Source organism: Sarcophilus harrisii, chromosome 4, assembly GCF_902635505.1.
Source record: "Sarcophilus harrisii chromosome 4, mSarHar1.11, whole genome shotgun sequence".
NCBI classification, from domain to species: Eukaryota; Metazoa; Chordata; class Mammalia; order Dasyuromorphia; family Dasyuridae; genus Sarcophilus; species Sarcophilus harrisii.
This window is the reverse complement of record NC_045429.1, coordinates 35,394,539-35,418,230: the sequence shown is the minus strand read 5'-3', so window position 1 is coordinate 35,418,230 and position 23,692 is coordinate 35,394,539. Positions and strand designations below refer to the sequence as shown.

Below are 23,692 nucleotides of genomic sequence, written 5' to 3'. Positions count from 1 at the left end.
TCTTTGATATGGAAGCTGCTAAATCTTATGCGATCTGGACTGTGGCTCTATGATATTTAAATTACTTCTTTCTGGTTGCCTGAAATATTTTCTTCTGTTCTGGCAACTCTGGAATTTGGCTGCAGTACTCCTGGGAGTTTTCATTTTGTGAATTCTTTCAGAAGGTGATGTCAGCCACTAAAATGATTCTTCTAAAGCAGAGGACTGAAGATGTCACTTTCCTACTCAGTAAATTCTACTGGCTTTCTATTGCCTCCAGGAGCAAATACAAAATTCTCTAGTTGGAATTCCCAATACCCTCCTAACATACCCACCTTCTACCTTTCCAATCTTTTCACAGTATTTCATGTCACATATTATTCTATACCGTGACGCTGGCTCCCTTACCATTTTATGTACAAAATATCCATCTCTCAGTTCTGGGCAATTTTATTTCTGTTTATTTCCTCATACCCAGAATGTTCTCTCTCTTCCTTTCTGCGTGTAAACCTCCCTAGCTTCTTATAAGTCTCAAATAAAATCTTTTACTGAAAGTCTTTTTCAATCCCTCTTAATTCCAGTGACTTCCTTCTCTTAATTATTTCCTATTTAACTTGCTCTTTCTCTCTATTTGCTTCCATGTTGTCTCCTCCACAAGAAAGCAAGCTTTTTGCAAGCAAGAACTGTCTTCTTTCTCTTTTTTATGGTCCTATCACATAGCGCAGTGCCTGGCAGACAGTAGGTGCTTAATCAATGTTTAGTAATTAATTGCATTGGTAGATTCCGGGACCAACTTTTTATCTGTTTTCCATTCACTTCTTTTCTTCCTTCCTCTTTCCTTTTCTTTTTCTTCTTTCCTCTTTTCCTTTCTCCTTCACCCCAATGCTTTGGATAAGGAAAGTGAGTTATCCACATGGTTCATGCTTTTCCTTTTCATCTTGTTTAATTTTTTTGTCTTTCTGTAGCTTTATTTGGTTCAATATTTATTCTTTTTAAGGTTATGAAAAGCTTGACTTAGTCCTTACTTTGACACACCATTCCACTAAAGACATTGGCAGAAACCCTAATCATGTCTTTTTGCTGTTACTTTTCATAAGTGATATGTATGTACCCGGAAATGTTTTTCTTTCCTTCTTGAGTTGTAGCTGGGAAATAAATTTGGCTTCAAAATTCTCAGCACTAAACCAAGCATCCAAAGGATTATCGAGTGCTCTTCCTGAATAGGAATTTTAACAGATAGAAGTAGCTCTTTTTAGCTCTCTGTATCCTCTCACCAGCTCACATTAATGAATTATGGTCCTGAGACAGACTATTTCTTCTCTAAAGGGTATTTGTAGAAATCTGAAATCCTCAGATTTTCATAGATTGTCACTCAAGGACTGAAATCATTTTCTAATGCTATTGGATCAAGCCCAATTTTTGTGTTCTGCTAAATGCTAAACTCTAGTTATTATCACTTCAGTTTTATTTAACCAGTTAGTACTAAAGTTGTTGTTGTTGTTGTTGTTCAGTCATTCAGTCATGTCTAATTCTTTGTAAACTCATGGACCGTAGCAGAATAGGCTCTTTTGTCCTTTACCTCCTAAAGTCTGTCCAATTTCATGTTCATTGCTTCTATGACACTATTTATCCATCCCATCCTCTGCTGCCCCCTATTGCTTTCTCCTTCAACTTTTTCCCAAAAGCTGATCTTTTCTAATGGATCCTTTCTTCTCATTATGTGGCCAAAATATTTAATTTCTAAAAAGTGGATGTAATAAATAGATTTAAGAGATCAAATCTGGAATATCACATACATGAAGAACTATGAACAGAAATTCACAATAATGTAGAAGAAGTAGCAAAAATAAAAATATCCTAAAGAAAAGGAAAGTTAAGAAAGCATTTTTTTTTCTGATGAGGCATTACAAATAGCCAAGGAAATTCAAAGAAATAGAAGAAAATAATAAAATGGGAAAGACAAGAGATCTCTTCAAGAAAATTAGAAGATCAAGGGAACATTTCATACAAAAGTAGGCATGATAAAAGACAAAAAGGCTTGGTGATTAACAGAAGCAGGAGAGATTAAAAAGAAGTAGCTGGAATACATAGAAAAACTATACAAGAAAGATTTTAACATCTCCTATAACCATGATCAGTAACCACACCTTCTACTTCTTTGCATTGCTTATTTAAGAAAATCTTTTTCTCCCTCCATTTTATTTACTGGGTTTCTGAATTCATTTTGGATATCTTCCCCTTTCTCCTTTCTTTTTTACATTCCTTTTCCCTCAGCTATTCATATTAATAAGGAATATTATTTAGTTACTACCTATTATACTGTCTATTTTCCCCCCACTTTCTTCAATTTAAGTCTAAATTTTATAATAAGAAGCTCATGATCTGAGGACATGATCATAGTCACTTCCAGTTTTTGTTTTATCTGACTATATAGAACTTCTCCATCTTTGTTAGCAAATTTTGTAATAAATTTAATTTTAGTATTGACCATTTGGGGATATCTATATGTTGAGTTACCTTTTGTATTGTTGAAAAAGAAATTTTTTTTAAGACCAGTGAGTTATCTTGACAAAATTCTTTAGTCTCTTTCATATATAATTTTGTATCCCAAAGTCAAATTGGCTTGTTTTTCCAACTATTTTTGATCCTCTGCTTTAACATTCAATCCCCATCGTGATTGAAACATCTTCTTTGGTGTTATTTCTAGAACACTTTATAGAAGTTTATTGAACTGAACAACTTTGGTCTCTTTGACATCAGTAGTTGAAGCATAGACTTATATTACTGTGATATTAAATGGTTGGCCAGTTGTCATTCTGATATTTTTGAGATTATACCCCAGTTCTGCTTCTCTTACCCCTTTTATTGACAATGAAGGCAACATCATAACTCCTAAGGGATTTTGGCCCATAATACTATATATCAGAGTAGTAACGATTAAATTAAATTTGCCCATTCTCATCCATTTAAGTTCACTGACAATCTACATGTCAATGTTTAATCTTTCCATCTCCTGTTTTTACAACATCCCCCTTAGCTTATATCATAGCTGGATTCCTAAGCAATATTGATCTTTATAGCAACAGACTTCCTTTATCACCAGACACATCCACAGCTGAGTTTTCCTTTTAGCTTTAGCCCAGCTACTCCATTCTTGCTGGATCTATTTGTAGTCTACTTCAAGTTTTTCTTTGTAATGTTTTGTGCACCTTCCAACCTGAAGGGTTCATCTTCAGATGACATATCTTTTAAAACTGATCATGGGGTTGTATTGGCAAAGATAGTGCAATCACTTGCCATTTCCTTCTTCAGTGGATCACCTTTAATCAAAACTTTTCACTATGAGCTGTCCAGATATGGATAATCTTATATGGGATAGTTCATAGTTTCTACACAAGTCCCTTCACCCCAACAAGAAAAGGATTAAGATCATGTCTCTCTTTCAGTGGATATTTATCTTAAAGACATAGCAAGATTGGAAGTTCAAATATTTTCCCACAGCAGAAAGGTCACACTCTTCCCTTTATCATCTCTTTTTCTGCAAGAATGGGTTAAAACTTAAAGCATGTTTGACATAGAATTTGTCCCCTCCCACAAGTGTGCTTCTGAATTTACCATATCAATGGTTAATTCACTGTGGCTCCCTATTGGATAGGTTATGCTAATCTGAACCAAACAGGTTCCTCAGGACTCCAGTCCTTGCTGTATGGTTTCTAGCAAATCTTAGCATACTTATGCTCCCAGACTTGGGATACTTGCTCTCATGATCTCATGTAGCAATCTTCTTTTGTACTCTGACTTAACAACAGGATATAATAGATGCGACAGAGACAGAAGCTATCCACACTTGGTTTCATGTTGGAGAGAATCCAAGCCCTTCTCCATGGTGCTTTGTACCAAGTAGGTGCTTAGTAAATACATTTTTTTTCCTTTTGAAGCCTATCCCTTACTTAGCATAGAGGTCAGTGTCTTCACAGATTCATTGCTAATACTGAGAATTTTCTAAATACTTTTAAAATTCCACTTTTCCAGGAAAATACTCTTAAAAATTTGGGACATTCACTTTAACATGTTTAACAAGTATAAGACTGCCTGCTATCTAGAGGTGGAGGTGGAAGAAGGGAAGGAAAAATTGGAACAAAAGTGAGGGCAAGGGACAATGTTGTAAAAAATTACCCATGCATATGTTCTGTCAATAAAAGCTATAATTTTAATTTTTAAAAAATTGGAATATTCAAAACTCAATGCAGCCTTCAAGGCCTTTACCTTGAAAGGACTCATTCTGCTCAGTGGTTTTCCTTAAACTCTCAATGTTTTTGAGTGTTCCTTAAACACTCACTGTATCAGTACAATACTTCTGACACCTTTAACTTCCCTTAGTATTTTAGAACAGTGATTGCAAAGACAAAGCTACATCTCATAGTATGTTATCACTCATTAACCAACCCACCCAAATGTCCCCTTTATGTCAGAGAGTCTTATTATATGGAGGCTCTCCTAGTTTGTTTGGGAGGTTTCCTCCCACATTTTGGGTACTTATGCCCCTCTTCCAGTACGAGGAAAATGAATCTGTAATTTAAGACCAATGTCTCAGTTGTGTATAATCTATAGTTTGCCATTCTAGACCAGGCAAGTATCTAGGCCAAAAAAGTATCTAGGAAAATTTACTTTCACCTAGATTTCATAGAATTTATGGTATTGACCTGTGCATTAAGGAGAACACTAGTGAGAAGAAGGATGTCAGAGGCTTCTGGAAAGACAGTAGATGAATAGGAGGCATGGAGAAGATAAAGGAGTGAGGGTAATGTACATGCTGACTTCATCTCTTAAATCCCCTGTGCTCTGGTCCTTTCCTACCAGGACCAATATGCAGTTTGCTATTAGAGATGATGAAAAACAAGAACATTGGGAATGGGTTAGAGATTATTGGAATCTGATTGGTCTGCCAAGTAAGGCTACTCTGCTGACATCATTGCTTCTTCCCTCTCCCTCTGAGGAAACTTAACTCAAAACCCAGATGAAATATAGGACTGTTACTTACCAATTCCTTTTGTCCAAGGGATAGGAAAAGAAAGGAAAGATAGAGAGACAAACTTTTGTTTCTCATGGACTATAAAACTAGCCAGGACCTGCACTTGGTAACCTTATTATTTCCCCTTTATTTTGTCTTTTCATTCTTCTGCAATAAAAGTGCCCCTTGAAATCCAATTTGGTCAAAGTATTTTATTTTCTTACTCAAGTTGATAGAGAACAAAGAGGTTTTCCCTGGTGGGAGAGGGCCCTGAAACCATTTTGACCAGAGAAAAAGTCTGGGAATAATCTTTATTACTTAGGGCTAATAAATCTATATCTATCTCTATACATAGATAATAAATCTGTAAATCCATAGGGATAAACACCCAGGTGAAATGAAGCTTATAGAACTTAATATTGAAATAGTTGCACCTTTCTGCTAGGTTACTTTTGTAATCCTTTTGTAAAGTTTGGAAAACTCTGAGTTAGAAGTTAGCTAGTTAGAAGTTGCAAACATTCATTCAGTCTTTTTACCAGGCATTTACCCATATAAACTTCATTTATTAATCAAGAAATAACCCTTTGAGTGGAGATTCTAAGGGCACAACTTGCAAAGTCAATTTATTGGACTAGGAAATTCAATATATTGAACATCTTCTCGATAACAGTAGAGACAGGATTCCTGGGATTCCTATGTAACATCACCCAAAAAGAAATAAGTTTTCGATCCAGAAGGGTCACAAGAGATCATCTAGCTCAGCCTGTTTATTTCACAGAGGAGAAAACTGAGCCTGGGGAAAGTTAAGGGACTTATCCAAGTTTAGTCACATAGGAAGGAAATATCAGGATTGTCATTTGAGCTCTGATCTGTGACAAAAATTGTAAGGAAAAAAAAAACTGAGAAGTGTTTCTGGGCAAAGAAACCACCCTTTAAGAGAAACAAAGGTAGAGTCTAGAGTCTTCCCAGAATGATCTGAGATCCTGATATACAAGTGTCACAGTTATTTATAGTTCTCTTGATTTACACAAACTGCAATCTGATTAGTTATGTTATACTCAGTGCACTACTTAATGAAGCAGGATTTTGGCTCACACAGGACCCTTTTCCAACATAAGCTCAAGAGCTCATTACATTTCGTGATAAAAATGATTAATATGGCTATATGCTTTATAATGATTAGAGTTATACTTCTTACCACTAACACGAGAATATCCCTGGCACTACCTCATACTTTGGTTACATACAGATTTTCACTGGGTCTATATTCTTCTAATAAGTCACAGAGTTACTTTTTATACAATTAAAATAACTGACAGCTGATAAGTGATTATAAAGCTAAACATGCAAGGTACTGATTATCAATCTTCCCCATTTTAAACCCAAAACACTTTCTATTGATAACTTGAAAGTACAAGTGGGGATTTTGAAATCAGGAACTACTCAACTTGGACTTTTAAAAATCTTAAGTATCACAAGGCAAATTTCTGTGTGTTCTCTGAAGAGGGTTGACCTCTGTAGTGGTCAGAACATATTTGCAGTCAAAAGTTCTTGGTGTAAGTCACTTCTTCAGTGTGAGTTTGGGCAGATCTCTAGAGTAAAGCATTTCATAAAATTAATAGTTAACATTTTGTAGCATATTATGGTTTCAAAATAACTTTGCTCTTTATCCTCAGGAAAATAAAACCCATTTTATGATGAGAAATCTAAAACACAAGACTTTCAATGACTTGCTTAAGTTCCTAGAAGTAGGCCTAAAATTGGCTAATTTCAGATTTGAACTCAGGTCCTCCTAACTTTAAGTATTGCCCTGTTAGGGATAATGAGGCTTTGCTCTCTCTGAGATATGCCACATAGCCTGTGTGTTAAGGACCACGCCTAAGTATGAAGGAGCAGGATTCTCCAAAAGCCTCACATTCATACACAAGGAGATCTTAACTCCATATTTTTTTTTAGGTGGGATAGCATTACTTGATAATTTTGGGGGGAAACTGAAACCTATTTGGACAAAGAAGTGGCTAATGCCTTTAACCGCAGGCCAGCGATTTTTCCTTCACCAGGTAACATGACCATCATTATAGTGCCAGCTGTATCTAAAAGCATGGGCAGCCAGCTGGAATTTTGATTCTCAATATCCTTAATCTTTGCTTGTAGGACTTCAATTGTTTTGTTCATCTCTTCAGCTTTCTTTTGTAAACCTTCCTTTATCAGCTTCTCTTGTTCCTGAGACAAGGCAAGACACCAACATATTAGCATTTTACTTCTGGTGGACCCCGTTGTACCAAGAACCAGTCACCTCATGTATTTCTGCTAGATGAAGTGTGAGATTTAAGTAGATTAGAGAAAGGGGAAAGTGCAGTGAAGATTTTTCCTCAAGGGATCCTCTGGGGCAGTGGAAAAAACCATTCAGAATTTTAGGACTTCTCTTCAATAACTCACTACTTCCCAACTACCAGAGACAAAAAGCTGAACCTCAGGGCCAATGCTCAGGTCTGTAGCAGCTGAACACCAGGCCATTTGGGTTAGAATCATGTTCCTAAAGAGTGGGGAGGAGCTCAACGGTACAGTGTTGGATTTGGAGTTAAGGATGACCTGAATTTGAATCCTGCCTCTGACCCTTGCTAGCTGTGACTGGATTTATGTTCCCCAGTCTGTAATAACCCACAGCTACCCAGCTTATGGTGAGCTAATGTTTACTTTGTAAGCCTTATCTTGATATTTAAATGCTAGCTCACATCTTCAGCATTATTCTCAATTTCTAGTCAAGTGGCCCAAGTGTTAGAAAAAAAGAAGCATAAAATACTATCTAGAGAGTGACTCAGGATGGACTCAAGTCAACTTCAAAAGGGTTTGACCCTTGGCTCAACAGGGAAAGTAATGTGGATGGACAGCGAACCTCTCTTACTAGCCTGGGCTAGCTCTGGCCAGTTTCCATGAATTTAGGCAGGGCTTCCTCTATTCCATGGCACTTTAGGCAGGGCCTTATTGATAATGGTCCAAAGGGAACCTGATGAGTCACTGGATTTGTTCTTGTTCCATGACCCAGCAGTTTGGGGCTCAGGCAGGAGGTTATAATCGACCCAGTCGATTATACCTGGCTTCATCCTAGCAGCCCCAAACCTCAGGGGGCTCTGGAGGTAACTTGCCCTGGCTATGGTCCTTAGTATGGAGATTTTCTTCTCTCTACTATGGGGTCAGAAGTCCTAATCACAGGACCTGAAAGATTCATGTCACTTTCTATACTCTCAGCCATTTCCTGCGGGGTGGTGCTAATTTCACTGGTAGAAGAAATGTCACTGTAGTCACCTCCATCCTTGAGGCCATAGGACCAGCTGACTCATTCTTACATTCTTAGAAAAGAGCAAAAGATTATGGGATTGCCACACTAAGGTGGCAGAGGGGCCTGAATTTAGTGCTTTACAATTTGCATAAGAGATGCTGACTGAGACTACTTAAGTAAGGAAAGTTGACAGGACTTTCTGCCCTCAAGGTAAAATAGATCCTGATAGGTGTAATGAGGGTGATTACTGATAAAATTCAAAAATATTTTAAAGCTGAATGCACAAAGTAGTTGGGATGGCCCTGGATCTTTGTTCCAGAGAGTTTGATTCCTGGGTTTCAGAATCTCCTATTGGGGGTAAAGCCCTTTCCAATTAAGGCTCAGAGGATTTCATGGATCTTCCATGGGAGAAAACCACTGAGGGATGTTTTCTAGAGGGATGGCTGTGTGCTGAGTTGTCAGCCTTGTAGAAAAGGGATGCAGCAAAAAAGCTTCTGGGAATTAGGTCTCAGCTTTGAACTAATTGTGTCTTCTGGGTGACTAGAAAAGCACACACTTTGGTGGGGGCTTCGGAACTTTGACTTTCAGGGAGTGAAGATTTGAAGAATGACTTGAGCTTGGTAAAGACTTGCCTGGGCAGCTCATTGGGAGAGTTGGAGATGCTCTTTGAGTGACACAAAACTCACTGGACACAAAACAGCAACAATTTGCATTCAGTGAGGTAGATGTTAGTGACCCTATATTGCAGGTGAGGAAAGTGAGGATAGGAAGGAGAAAAGGGCTCAAGCCTAGAACTTCTGATAAAGTCCTAGGTCCTTGCTCTTTACCATGCTGAGTCACATGAAGACAAATTTGCCTTCCCTGTTTGTCAGCCCATCCCTTTCCTGCCAGGGTGGTGGTATTACATCCCAAGAATAGCCACTGATCCCAGTCTCCCTGTACCTTCAGTTTAGAGTCCAGAATCAATTTCTTTTCTTCCAGGATCTTGTATCTATCTTCCACAATCTTCCTTTTTAATAGGTTCATGTTTTCTTCAAAACTTCTCTGCTGAGCTTCCATCTTTTGTTGCATTTCAACTTGTTGCTGTTTCAACAGCTTCTTTTCTTTCTCAGCTGCTTCTCTTTTGATCTGTTCAACTTTTGGAGGGAATAGAAAGCTTGAGATTAAATAAGTAAAATAAGTATTCATCTCCTGTCAGTTAGTGAACAATCCTTTAATAAGTGCTTTCTAGGCCCTGTGCTAACCACTTGATAGTCAGAAAAATATAAAAAACAATTTTTGCCTGGAAGAATATGATATTCTAATTGAAGAGTCCACATTGAAAACATTATGTAGATTCAAGAAACATAATAATGAAAAGGAAGCAGTATGAATGGGGGAGGTGGAAAATCATGTTAACAGCTGAGGAGATGAGGAAAGGTCTTCTGAAGGAAGTGGAATTTAACTGATTTAACTGAGGGAGTTAAGATTAGGTGAGAGGCCATGTTTTCAGAGCATTAATGGCTAGTGGACAGCCCTGGAGAAGAGAGATGGCTTGGTGTGTCTGAGGACTGTAAGAACAGGAGGTAAGTGGTGCTAAAATAGCAGGCAAAGGGAAGAACAAATTATAAGACAACAACAGGTAGCAAAGGGTCAATTTGCGTTGGACTTTATGTTGAATGGAGGCATTCATATATGATCTTAGAGGTAATAGGAAGTTACTGAAAGTCAAGGAAACTGAGGGAGTTAGGAGCACCCAGCACAGCTCCTTATACCTTGCAAGGCCTTCTCTTGTTCAGTGAGAGCTTGATCTGTCTGCAGGATCGAATCTTCTGTCACTGCCAATGACTGTAGAAACTTTTGGAGGACCTCATCTGCCTGGACAAGCAAGTAAGCAGAGACACATAATCTTCCTCAGACCACTTCAGTTACTGGGAAGGACATACTCTCTGGGGCAGGAGCAGTGTCTGCTCTATAAGCTAGAGTATTCTTTTTCTCAAAAAGTATTGAAAACATTTTGCTACATGATGATCCCAAGAGACTAAACACTGGTCAGAGTAACAAAAAGCCAGGCCACAAGGAGGTCCAGCTGTGGGCATCACAATTCATTCCAAGCTAGAACCTGAGCTACCAGGCCAGGCTGCATTAGGCTTGGCCCCTTAGGACCTCTTAAGACCCAGCTTCCTAAATAGCTTACTCTCTAGGCTGGAAGAAGGGATTTCTTTCAAGAACTTCCAGCTGAGATGTGAACTAAAAATCCCCAGGGCTCTAGACTTACTCCTCCTGAAAGTTATTGGTAGGAGGCAGTCAGTGCTCCAATTCCCAATGCAGACAATGGAACTCTCGTTGTAATGCTACCATTCCTAACCTTCTGGTCTTTCCCCACCTTAAGTCCTTTCCTGGGCATTTGATGATAATTGTTTATTATTTCTTCTTTTTCTTTCCTGAAAAGATTGTAACCCCCTGGCACAGAGAAGGTGCCTTTAGAAATGGCTTCTCTCAGGGACTGTGAGAGCTGCTCAAGCTGAGTTTGACAATATTTGGTTGATGTTTCTTCATTTTGATGTATGAAACCATCCTTCTTGGTTTCTAAGATTTGCTGCCAATGAAACAGAAAGACAAGCAGAGAAAAGGATGAGATGTTAATAGTAGTGATAATAACAGAAAATGATTGACATGATATCTCAAAGATTAACAAAGTATTTTAAATGCTCTGTTTCCTTGTGAAGGGAGTGAGAGGCTAAAAAAAATTGAGATTTCTACCTGCTCATTTTTCCAGCAAATGGGGTAGAACAAAAACCAAACCCTGGCCTGGAAGTCTGGAGACCTGCAGTCTGGTTTTAACTCTGCTACTCCGTAGTTTGGTCACAGTGGACAAGTCACTTGTCTTATCTGGAACCCAGACCTCATTCTCCACAAGAAGTGATTACATCAAATGATCCTCCATGTCTCTGCCAGTCCTGAAAGCCTATCCTAATGGTTCTCTCTTTGGATTGGTCCAAATAAGTGCTTCAAAATTAAGTAAGACAGAGCAGACATGTGGGCTGACAGGAGATACTGTGAAAGGAAGCTGAGGAGTGAATCTGCACTTGAGAAAAACTCCAGTGTGCTCTCAGAGCTCTCTGATGCTGGCTAGTCAATGTAAGAGTTGGGGGGGGGGGGTTGCCTTTTAAGAATGAATTTAAATGAGTCACAAGTGGTTTTTCATTGTATATAAGATTTAGGCCTTCATGTCTCTAGTTCTCTGGAGAGACCAGGCTCTTCTCTCATGAGCAAGGAAGACAGGCCCCAAGGTCAAAATAATTGGAAAGAGGCTGACCACCCTCTGTGTTTAATCAAAAAAGAGAGGTAAGAGGAAGGTAAATGACAACAAGAACATACCAGCAGGTCTTTCTGGTACTTCTGGTTCTTATCCTTGAAAGAATACTTCATGAAAATTGAGAGGGCTTCCTTCTCACACTCTGTATGTATGCTTAGTAGGTCCTGGAGAGTTTCTGTGGGGAAGTCCACCTTCAGGGCCATCTGCTCCACATAATGCTGTGCAGCTTTTTGTACAGCAGCTGGGTTCTCAGTCTGAGCCAAAGACATCACTGCATTCTCCAGGCAGGGAACGTCACCACTGGAGATTGCCCTCACATAGGTCTCCAGCAGCTTTCCCAACCCTGTTAGACAAGAAAAAGGAAAAGATGATGGGAAAAGAACCATCATTCAATGTGGTGCGCATGTCAATCATTCAGGAGAACTCATGTCTAGCCAAAGATCTCTGAAAATGAACTTAGCAAGTAGTTTCTCATCACAACTAAACAATTTTCACTAAAGGGGAGAGCATGACAACTCAATTCAGCCTCTTCTAATATTTTTTGATGATTACAAAGATTAGGAAGTGTCAGTTATTTATGAAGCCTATATATTCCATTTGGCCAATTCTTCTCATTTCTCTTAATTTTGACCTTTGATCAAGGGCAATGGGTCCAAGCATTCTTCCTTGGGTTTTTTTTTCTTAAGGGAATTTCCATCCTTTCACTGATTCTAGTTCTCTTGCTCTGGCAATGTTTAACCTTTCTTATATGTTTCCTAAAATGTTCTGCCCAGAAATGAACACCAAATACCAGCTGTTGTCTACGTGAAGCTAGATAATGTCAGGGGAAGAATTACTTCACCTCTTCTCAAAATAAATTCTTGAATAATTTTGCATTTCAGACTATGTAATTATAGTGAACTTATAATTGATGGAATCATGCAGATCTTGTCCTCAAGAATTATTGTCTATCCATCTCTTTCCTGTCTTCTACTTAAGGAGATTTTTATAGCCAAATGGAAAATTTTGCATTTCTTTTGTAAGGATTCATTATCCATTTAGAGTCATTGATTTAGCTTTCCCAGATAGCCTTGCATTTCATTTAATGTATTAGTTGTTCCTTTGATCTTCAGGCCATCTCCACAATGGATTATTATTCCATTTGGGTGTTCTATAACTTTGCCAGTTAGAGAAATGCCTAAAGCCCTAAACCTTGGCAAATAATCTTCCCTTCAATTTGACTTCCTTTAAGGGTCATTCAATATGTTCTAAATCTATCTCAGTATTATCATGTTATATCTTGATTTTGTACATATTCATAGCATGAATAAATAGTCTCTTCAAAACTAACAACTAAGTTGACTCTATTCTTATGAACTATATCAAAAGTGTTACAGTAACTTGTAAGGGGTTGCCAACCCTCAGGTATCTTTGGACAACCACTTAGAAGGGGATCAGGAAAACTGAGGGCGTTGCTGTAAGGTTTGAACAGGATGGGGCTGTGGAGGAAGGAGCCCCATCCCTGTGGACAACAAGATGGCATGGAGCAGAAGGAGCCTTGCCCCTGTTGACTACATGACATGTCTGAGATGGATGGGAGGTAGGCGTGACACTCCCTGGTAGCTTAGTATGATTGACTTACAGAGTTCTTGCTATGCTGATGTAATTAAAGCTTTAAGGCTGCTGGTAGAAGTTGCAATAAATGGAGTTTGTACCACCTCTACTCCCTGCCTCATCATTATTCATGATCTCCTAATTATTAGGCCTTAAGATTCTGCTGGTCAGAATATGCCTCATTTATCTGTAAGCAAGGGGCTCTTGGGTGCCCTAGCAGTGACTTGCAAAGAAATTTGCTTAATCTGATTCCTTTTCTTTGTGCTCACAAACCATCTTTTTGAAAATGTGCTGTAAAATTTGGTCAGAAGTAGACATCCAAATCTCTTGTTTGTAAATTACTAACTACACTTGATTCTCCTTTGGACAATGAAGACAATTGCTTTGCTCTGCTCCTATAGCAACTGTCTAATGGAGACTTTCTCTCCATCAGAGAACACAGACATGGTCTCAGAGTGCATCTTTCTAGAGATTTTTAAACTGCAAAATGAATTAACAAGAAGAAAGAAACTCATGCTTATATGAGGATTAATACACAAATTTTACAATATTTACACATGAATAAAGAGACAAGGAACCCAACTCAAATTTCAATCAAGAATGCAGTGGGGCTAAGGAAACTTACGTCTTCCATTGATCATGATACCCCCACTAAGGGTCTTGGGTTTTGCACTGGAAAAGATGTAAGAACAAAAGCTGTCTGTCTGCTTCCTGAGCGAAGGCCCCAGTTTTAGGTCTGGGGAGTCTTCAAAATAGGCTAAGGGTGACTTATCATTTCTTGGACGATCAAAAGCAAAACACTTCCGTTTTGGAAAGAATTTTCTGATGCACTCTCGTGAAAGATTGCCCATTTCAACTCCAAGGCTCTTGCCTGAGAAATAGAAAACAGGGATCAATGTAAATGGTACAGGCCTAAGACAAAGGCCTGAGGAAACATGTTTAAGCTTTGGAATAGTTTTATTAAACTTTTTTTATGTATCCAGGATACTTCTGGTCTTTTCTTCCTGGAACCCTTAGCTCTCTGCAGACGTTTGGTATTAGAGTACCTCCAAGAAAGGGCCTTGAGAATCCCTACAGCTTTTTAGTCATCATCCCACAGTTATTCTATTTATTTATTTACCTATCTTTTATATATTTTCTTCCACTAGCATATTATCTTTTTGATAGGAACTATTGCATTTTTATCCCTGTATGCCCAGTAACTAGCATAGTCCCTCAGGTAGAATAGATCTTTAATCAGTGCTTGTTAAATGGAATAGAAGGAGCTCATTGTCAAACATGATTTCAAGATATTTTCAGTGGCATGAGTATCCCTGCCAGCATTCCATCAGGAAGTTAGTTACCAGTCTACAGGGAAGATAGGGCACAATAAGAGATGTGCACTTTTAGGTAGACAAGGCTTTATGAAGCATGTTAAAGGGAAAGAGAGGTTACAAAAACAATCACAGAGATGCATGGGAATGTGTGATGGTCAGTCAGAAGTCTTTAGGACAAGTAAGATATATTTGAGTGAGATATACTCCATCTTCTTCTAGATTATCTAGGTGAAAAACTAGCATACTACCTAATGGATGTATACTTGGCCTTTTTTTCTTTTTCTTTTTCTTTTTTTTGCTGAGGCACCTGGAGTTAGGTTACTTTCCCAGGCTCACAGAGCTAGGAAGTAACGTGGGGCATTTTTTAAAAGAGATTGTGGAGTCCAAACTCTTAACCTAAAATATGAGGAAATTGAGGCTTGGAGGCATTGGCCAAAATTCATCTGGGCAGTAAAAGGGCAGAGCTGAAATTTTCACCCAGGGCTTCTGATCCCAAATGCCCATTTTCTTTCAGTTGAACCACATAGCCTCTCAAGTATATGCCTTTCTCTTTTTATCAAAATGATCTGTTCTCTTACAAGAGCAAGAATCTCTCAGGCTATGTTTTGGACTGAAGGAAATAATCATTAAAATCAAATCATTCCCTTTTACTGAAATTCCATGCTCACCAACAACTAGAGGGCATTCAGAAGCATCACCCTCATTTTAAAGGTACACAAAATATAAAGCCCTTACAAAAGCTGGGGAAAGTCAGCTACCTCAGGGAATACTCCTCCTTGGGAGAGGTCTCTAGAGTATGAAAGTCTGGAGCTACAAAAATCAGATTAACTGACCCTCATCAAAAATCTTAATAACCTTTATAACTTTAAGCCTCCTTTTCCTTTGTTCCTGGGATTCAAGAGATTAAGCCCAAAGAATAAGCATTTAAACTAAAACAAAAACAAAAAACAAACAAACAAACAAAAAAACGGAAAACATTTTGGTGTCAGTTCCCCCTGTACTGACTATCACAACATATGTGTTGAAACTTGAAATTTTCTTACGAATCATCAAGGCATTTTCCAGTTGCTGATCTGAGTGTCTGTGGTATCCAAGTAACATCAGTGCTGGGGAGAAATCCCACACTGTCCACACAAAGTCTGGGAAGAAGCCCGCAAACTCTTCAGACTCCTCTTCTCCAACAGCATCAGGTGAGGATTTGATCTTGATTAGCTCGGTCAGTTTTGTTACATATCTGAGGTCATGGATAAGGAAAAAGCAACACCCCCTGCACCATCATTTCTCAGTCCTGCTTCTCCTTTTACTCTGTTCTCTTCTCTTCACTGAGTCTTATAGACATTCTCTCCCCCTCCTGGCAGGCTTCTTGACTAATGGATTTCAAACATTGACATAAAAGCAGAAAGGAAGAGCTTTTCAATGGAGTCCCTGATCAACTTGAAGCATTTCTTCAGTAATGTTTTAAACATTAAATCTCACTTTTTCCCAACACAAGCTTCCTTCCTAACTGTCAATTAAAATATTTACTAAGTCTTACTCTTTATCCAAGGCACTTTCTAAGTCTGGGCAGAAAAAAGAAAAAATTAAGCCAAAAACTCCGGAACTTAAAATCAAGGAAACTCATTTCTTAAAATTCCAAATCTGCATTAAACTCTGAAAGGAATACCGGCCGCCATTCATCCCTTTTGGGAATCCCTTTCATTCTTTGCTGGAAAAGGAAAACATTAATAACCCCCAAAAAACCCACCAACAAGAAATCTTGGAACATTCAAACATTAAACAAAAAATTACCTTCCCCTTTTCTCAAACGTCACAATTCTAATTAAAATAAATAAAAAATTACAAACCAATTATTAATAAGAACCCATTTCCAAATTTTGTTTCTCTTGTTTATATCATTGTTCCTCATAAACCTTCCAAACCGTAAGGAATCCCCAAAAGGCAAAAATTTAAACTTTTTTAAGGGAATTTGAAAAAATTTAAGAAAAAAGGAAAATGGAAAGGGAAAGGGAAAATTTTAAGGTTTAAAACATAAAAACCACTAAAAAAAACCCAATAAAGAAAAAACAACAAAAACCAAGTAACTTTGAAATTTTCATCAAGGAAAACAAATTTTTAAATTAAAAGGTAAAAAAAAATTTTTAAAATCAAACAGGAAAAATTTTATATTTTCCAAAAAAAAAATTTACTTTTTAAAAGTAATGGAAAAGCAAACTTCCCTTTATAACTCCTTTTAAAAATAAACGAAAATAATTTGGAACAAAAACCAAAGCCAATTCAATACTCCCATGGAAGGTGAAAAGGAATCCCACCAGAAAATTACAAAACCGTAATAAAGGGTTAAAAAGAAATTTTATAATGTATTTAAAATCCAAATAATTTTAAAAGAAAAAAACTTTAAACATAGCAATTAAAAAAAGATAATTTTGTTCAAACATGAAAAAAAATTTTAAAACAAAAAGGTTTCTCAGAAAAAAACTTAAATTCTTTTTGTCAAATTTCATTGAAAATTCCAAGGATTAATACAAGAAATCTAACAAACAAATTAAACTAAAATTGGAAATTGAAACAAGGTCATTTAAATTGGAATAAATATTTGAAAATACATCAATGTAAAAATTTTGTCCAATAACCAAACCCAATAAATTTTCAACCAAAAAAAAATAAAAAATTCTAAAACAATTTACTTCCCATAACAACTACACTCCCTAAAAAAAAATCCAAATTGCCAAAAAGGGAAAAAAAGTCATAAATCCGAAGGAAAGGTTATCTTTGGAAAACTTTCCCACAACAAAAACTCGAAAATAAAAAGGAATGAAATTTGAAAAAAAACCTTTCTCTGGTAATTCAAATTATTTCACCCAAAGAAAGGAAATTCAATTGTATGGGAAAACGGAAATCACTGCAAAAGGGTTTAAAATTTCTTACCTTTTTCACTTGAAAAACAGAAAATTAAACCAAAATACCCATAGCACCGGGAAAAATTTTTAAAAGTTTAAAATGGCCAATTATTAAGGTAACAAAAACTCTAAAAATACCCAAAATTTGGTAAAAGGGAAGGAATGAGAAATGAAAAAAAAAAAAAATAAAAATAAATTTTTGGAAAAATTTCCCAAGGAAAAAGCCATCCTTTCATAAAAGGGAATGAATGTGAAAAAACTTTTTAATAAAAAAAAAAGAAAAAACTTATCAATTATAAGGCAGAAAAACAAACCCAAAATCCAAAAATTTAAAAATTTCATTTAGAAAAATTACTTAAACCATGGCCCAAACCAAACCTTGAGCTTAATCCCAACCTTATCATCCAAAATTCCCAATCAATTTAAAACATTAAACCCCAAAAATTTAGCACCCAAACGTAAACCGAAAAGTAAATCAAGGACAAGGTCTTTAACTCCCCAAAACTTTCCCTCTGAAAAACCCATTAAGGAAAGTTCCAAATGGAAAATTTTTGAAATTCTGAAAATACCTCTTTTCCAAAAGGCCTGGTTAATATTTCATCTGCCACACTTCTTGCCAAGCAAATGGCAAACAAAAATCCAAAACCATTCTTTTTCCCAAAACAAATTATATTAGTAAAAGTCTGGGAGGGGAAAACACCAATTTCTTAAATCACAAACTTAAAGGGAAAAGGAAAAATTCCTTTTCTACCCTTTTACATTCCTGGGTCCCTCGGTTAACAAAACAAAACATAATTAAATTTTGGGGTAAAGGGAAACACCAATCCAAATCCCTTTGGGCCAAATCCCAAAAATCTCAAGGAAAGGTAAAACATAAATCCCAGTAAAAACCCAAAACATTAGCCCTTCCAAAATCAACCAGCATTTTTATACAACGCCTTATTTCTGTCCCTTTTCCAAATTTCCCAAATTTTAGATTTATTTAAATTTTTTAAAATTCTTTTAAAAAAAAAATTTTTAATTATATCATATTTTAAAATAAAAAACCTTTTTCATATTCACCTTTAAACCTTTTATTTCAATTTTTCTTTTTCAACCCTTCCCCCAAAAGAAACAAATCTAATATATATTAACCGTAGCAATTCTTTTAAATTTTTCATTTTCATCACATTTGCAAATCAAAAAGGAAAAAGGGAAAAGGAAAAAAACCAAAAAACAAACAATACGCCAAAAAATTTTACCCATCAACAATCAGCTTCAAACCTTCTCAAATGGGAAATGGCACCCTAATCTGCCAATTCCTTAAAAACTCCCAATACCCCACCAAAAAAAGCCAATCCATAACCATATTTTCTTTCCCTCCATGCCAAAACAAAATGCCAAATTATGCCCATGGCCCCTTTTTCCACACTCCGGTCTTCCCAACCTTTCCCAATCCCCCCAACATTAGCACCCCCAGAAACTTTTCATTCAACCCAACCACACAGGAAATTGAAACCTTTTGGGAAGATTTAGAAAAACGGAAACAAACTCAAGAAAATTCCGGGCCATAAAATCTTTTCAACAATGCCATTGAAAGAAATTTAACCCAAAAAACTGAATTTAAAAAAAGCACCAAAAGGAAAACATCAAAAATTAACAAAAACCAAGGAAAACCCTAATACCAAGGGAAACAGCCAAAAATGGGAAAAACTAAACCCCCTTTAAACTCCCTCCCTCCCCCCCCAAAACTTTTTAAACCCCTAATGGAAAGATAAATAATCTACATAAATCCAAAACCCCACCCTAAAAGGGAAACACAAGGCCAATTTACAACCTCCCCTCCTCCACTTTACCAAAAAAATTCCTAGAAAAAAAAACCTAATCATTTTATTAAATTTCTTTAAGAATTTTCTAAAACTGCCCACCAAGTCTCCCAAATAGGGGGGTGAAAGTAAAGGAAACGGACTGTTATCAAATATATGGCACTGTGCTAAGCTCTTCAGAATAACTTCTCAGTTGATTCTCAAAACATCTGGCCACAGAGCTCCTAATATTAAATCCATATTTCATTTGAGGAAAAGGTGACTTGTCCAGAATTCCACTGCAAGTCAGCCTGTGAGTCTACATTTGAATTTAGGTCTTGCTGGACGAAGTTCCCTTCATCCCTTTGAGGGCTTGTCTAGAATGCCCCTGGACCAAAACATCTCTTAAAGGCCCTTTTTCTCGATTCCCTTTAAGCAAAATATTTTCTTCTTAAGAAAACCTTTATCTTGATTTTTCCTATTTTTGGGTCATTTAGGTTTGGGTAGGTAATTGTTTTGTTTCCCATTTATTTTTTAAATTATTTTTTATTCTTTTAAAGTATCCCCTTTAATTGAGTTCTTAAATTTCCTCATTAGTTTGCCAGATTTACCCTTTTTTTGCCTGTAGCAAAGCAGAGGTGACCCTGTAAGAGGCCTGGACAATTATTTGCTAGATTTGAGTGTGAGAGCCAGAGATACCCAGCTTTTGTGGGTTTGAACCTTTACCAAGAATGCTGCTGTGGGAATGCCAGCTCCTATATGGACACATGACTGAAAGGTCTTTTTTTTTTTTAACTTTTTATTTACAGGATATGGCCTGGGAATTTTTGCATTACCAAATTGCCAAACCTCTTGTTCCAACCACCCCTCTTAACCCCCCCTCCCTAGATGGGGATTTAAGGTAGTTTAAAATATTAAAATATAAATTGATAACAATAAGTATAAACCAAAACGTTATTTTGCTGTACAAAAATCAGACTCTGAAATATTTACAATTTAAATTATGAAAGGAAATCAAAAATGCAGGTGTGCTTATAGGGATTAAATTCAATGTAATGGTTTTGGTCATTCCCCAGAGTTCTTTTTCAAGCTAGTTCCAGTTCATTTTGTCTTATTGGAAATGATTTGGTTGATCTGTTGTTGAGGATGGCCTGGGTCCATCAGGGCTGGTCATCCCATAGTATTTTGTTGTTGAAGATATAATGATCTCCCCGGTCCTGCTCATTTCCCAGCATCAGTTCGTTAAGTCTCCTCCAGGCCTTTCTGAAATCATCCTGTTGGTCATTTCACAGAACAGTAATATTCCAAATATTCATATACCCAATTTATTCAGCCATTCCAACTGATGGACATCCATTCAGTTTCCAGTTTTTAGCCACTACAAAAAGGGCTTGCCACAAAATTCGTGAATACAGGTCCCTTTTCCTTCTTTATAATCTTTGGGATATAATCCCATAGTAACACTGTTGGATCAAAGGGATGCACAGTTTGATAACTTTTTGAGCATAGTTCCAAACTACTCTCCAAAATGGTTGGGATTCGTTCCACAACTCCACCAACAATGGAATAATGTCCCATTTCCCATCCCCTCCAACAGCATTATTATTTTTTTCCTGTCATCTTAGCCAATCTGACAGGTTGGTAATGGTATCTTAGAGTTGTCTTAATTTGCATTTCTCTGATTTAATAATGACTTGGGCATCTTTTTCATTGACTAGAAATATTTAATTTCTTCATCTGAGAAATTGTTTCTGTTCAATCCTTTTTAACCATTTTTCAATTGGAGAATTGTTGATTTTTTATAAATTGGTTAATTCTTCTATATTTTTAAATGGGGTTAATAGAACCTTTAAACTGGTAAAAAAATATTTTTTCCCAGTTGATTGCTTCCCCTAATTTTTCTGATTAGTTTTGTTTGTACAAAAACTTTTCAGTTTGGTATAAGCGAAATTTTCTATTTTGTGATCTTTACAAACATTTTAGAAGAATGTAACATCCTGGGAGTTTCCTAGAAAGAAAATAGTTCAGGTCGGGCTCCATGAGAGCTTCCTTGGATAGGGCAGGGATCTTTAAGAATTCCCAAAAGAAATTTAGGGGGAAGAAAGTTGGCTCATTATTTGATGAAACCTCAATGATTTCCTGGGACTATGTAAGTTTATTTGGGGGTTGGTGGTGGAAGCTTGTAGAGGATTTGCCCAGGAGGAGCCTGGTAATGACTAACTTTGTTACCCACCCAGGGTTGATGGAGGGAAAATTTGGGACATTTCTTGTCCTGCAAATGTGAAGTGTTATATGAAGGCATCCTGATGTGTTATGAATGTTCCCAGGCCCTGGTGGAGCTCCTCGAGTAGATAGGCCTGCTTGACTATTAATGCTACTGACACAACTGTTGCCCAACTGGCCCTCAACAGACTGCAAATGCAACCTCAGTGAATCCATTAAGCATCCTGAGCTAGGTCAAGATATGCCAGGAGAATCAAAGCAAAATCTTAATATTGGTCATCACCTTCCATCAGACCTCAGTAAGAGTAGCCCAAAACCTTTCTCCCAAATCCACTAGAACAGGAACATCCTTGATCAGCAACTCTGAAAATTAACTTGTTAATGTTGTTCAGGGCTCACTTTGCATAGAGCATCCAATTAATTAAATTATAAATAAATTTTAGAACACAAGCCCCAGTGTGAGATCTTGTTACCCAGGAGTAACATGGTCTGAGTTCAAATATTAAATCTGTTGTTTACTACCTGTGTAACATTGGACAAATATCACTTTGCTTCTCTGGGGCTGTGTTTCTTCAGTTATAAAAGAGAGGGGATGAATTAAATGTCCCCTATGGTCTCTTCTCAATTCCCAGTTGATGAGCCTATCAGAACAATCAATATGCTGAGAATGCTTCTCCCTTGTGGTCTGCCTGCTGTGATTAATCACAGGAGTAGCTGACAACCACCTTGTCATAATGCAGAGCAGAAGTCATGACCCTGCAAAGACACAGGCCTGGCAAAAGGTGAGAGAGGCAGTTTTTAGGAGACAAGCTGCCACGAGACAGCAACAGGGACACTTGTCAGTTTTTTAAGAAATGCAGACATTTCCAGTGCTGAAGCAGATGGATCTTCATGTCATGAAGACACTTATTCTGGGGTAATTTCATTCACAAATGTCACAGTGCATGGTCTAGCTCTTTAGTGGACCTCTACCACCTGGCCCCTTCTTTTCTGCCTGGAATGCTCCCCCTTTTCCTCTCTGCCTTTTGATTTCCCTGTTTTTCTTTTCAGTTCTCAGCTACAATTAAGTGAGAATCTGAATCCTTTCATGCTAGTTTCTTCTAAAGGTTATTCCCAAGTACCTCATATGGATACCATTCGTACACAGTTGTGGGCATATTGTCTCCCCCATTAGAGTGTCAGCTCCTGGAGGTCAGGGATTGGATTTTTCTTACTGTGTATCTAGGGCACTTAGCATGGTTTCTAGGATGCAAGAGGAATTTAACAAATTCTTGTTGACTGACGGGAAGGCAACAACGAATGGGGGCCAATTTTTAAGCCTTCAGTAGGTCTCAGACTTGCCTCATAGCAACTCTCACCCTGTGGCATAATGTCCTGCCCAAAGTAACCCCCAAGAGCAGGCTGATTTCAGAACAGCCTGGGACGACTTGGGTTAACTGAGGCTGAGTAAAGTAAGCAGAAGCAGGGGTAGATTGTGTAGAGTAACAGGATTGTGTGCTATGACCTGTGATGCACTTGGCTCTTCTCATCAATGCGTTGACTGAAGACAGTTCTAAAACCCTTGGGTGGAAAATGTCAACATCCAGAGGGACAACTATGGAGACTGAATGCGAGTCAAAGAATACTATTTGCACCATATGTTTTTTGGTTGCTTGTTTGCCTTTTTGCTCGTGGTTTTTTCCTTTTTGTTCTGATTTTACTTTCACAACACAACTAATGTGGAAATATATTTAAAATCATTGTACATATATAACCTCTATGAGACTGTTCTTGAGGAGGAAGAAGATAAAAGAGGGAGGGGAAAGATTGAAACAGAAAATCTTACAGAAATGAATGGCAAAAGCTATTTGTATATGAAATTAGAAAACTAAAATACTATTAAAAAAAACACAAAAATAATCTCATAGCCACTTACCTGAGACATTCCACTTACGTGACTTCGACCCTGCCAGCTTGTTTATCAGGTACGATTTCCCAATATGGCGTGGTCCAACAATAGCTACCACTACCACTGGCTTGGTGATTGAAGTTAGAATCTTTAGGGCTTTGGGGTTTATCGTCAACTTTCCCTTACTATTTTCTACCAGGCATATGGGGGCTTCCATGAACACTGCTGATGCCATGGTCACCTGTAAATGCAGAGGAGTCTCTTAGGCAGCAATCATGATTCAGAATTTACACAATTCTCAACTGAGACAGCCTATGTGAGTTACAGATTAATAGTAGCAGAAGAGAAACTGCTCTGTACTTGTGAAATTTTGTATTTAGGAACACAGAGCTGGTAATGATAGTTAATAATGATGATAACAAT

General features: G+C 37.4%; 1 protein-coding gene across 1 annotated transcript; it reads right to left on the bottom strand.

The window, feature by feature from the left end:
• Positions 1 to 5,585: 5,585 nt before the first annotated feature.
• LOC116423787 (guanylate-binding protein 4-like) lies at positions 5,586 to 15,836 on the bottom strand. Its single transcript, XM_031969371.1, has 7 exons — positions 15,521 to 15,836; positions 13,787 to 14,032; positions 11,631 to 11,911; positions 10,636 to 10,848; positions 10,025 to 10,127; positions 9,213 to 9,406; positions 5,586 to 7,213 (listed from the first exon to the last, which is right to left on the bottom strand). The coding sequence occupies exons 1-7, from the start codon at positions 15,576 to 15,578 to the stop codon at positions 6,989 to 6,991; spliced, it is 1,320 nt and encodes a 439-aa protein (XP_031825231.1). The 5' UTR covers positions 15,579 to 15,836; the 3' UTR covers positions 5,586 to 6,988.
• Between the last annotated feature and the right edge of the window lie 7,856 nt (positions 15,837 to 23,692).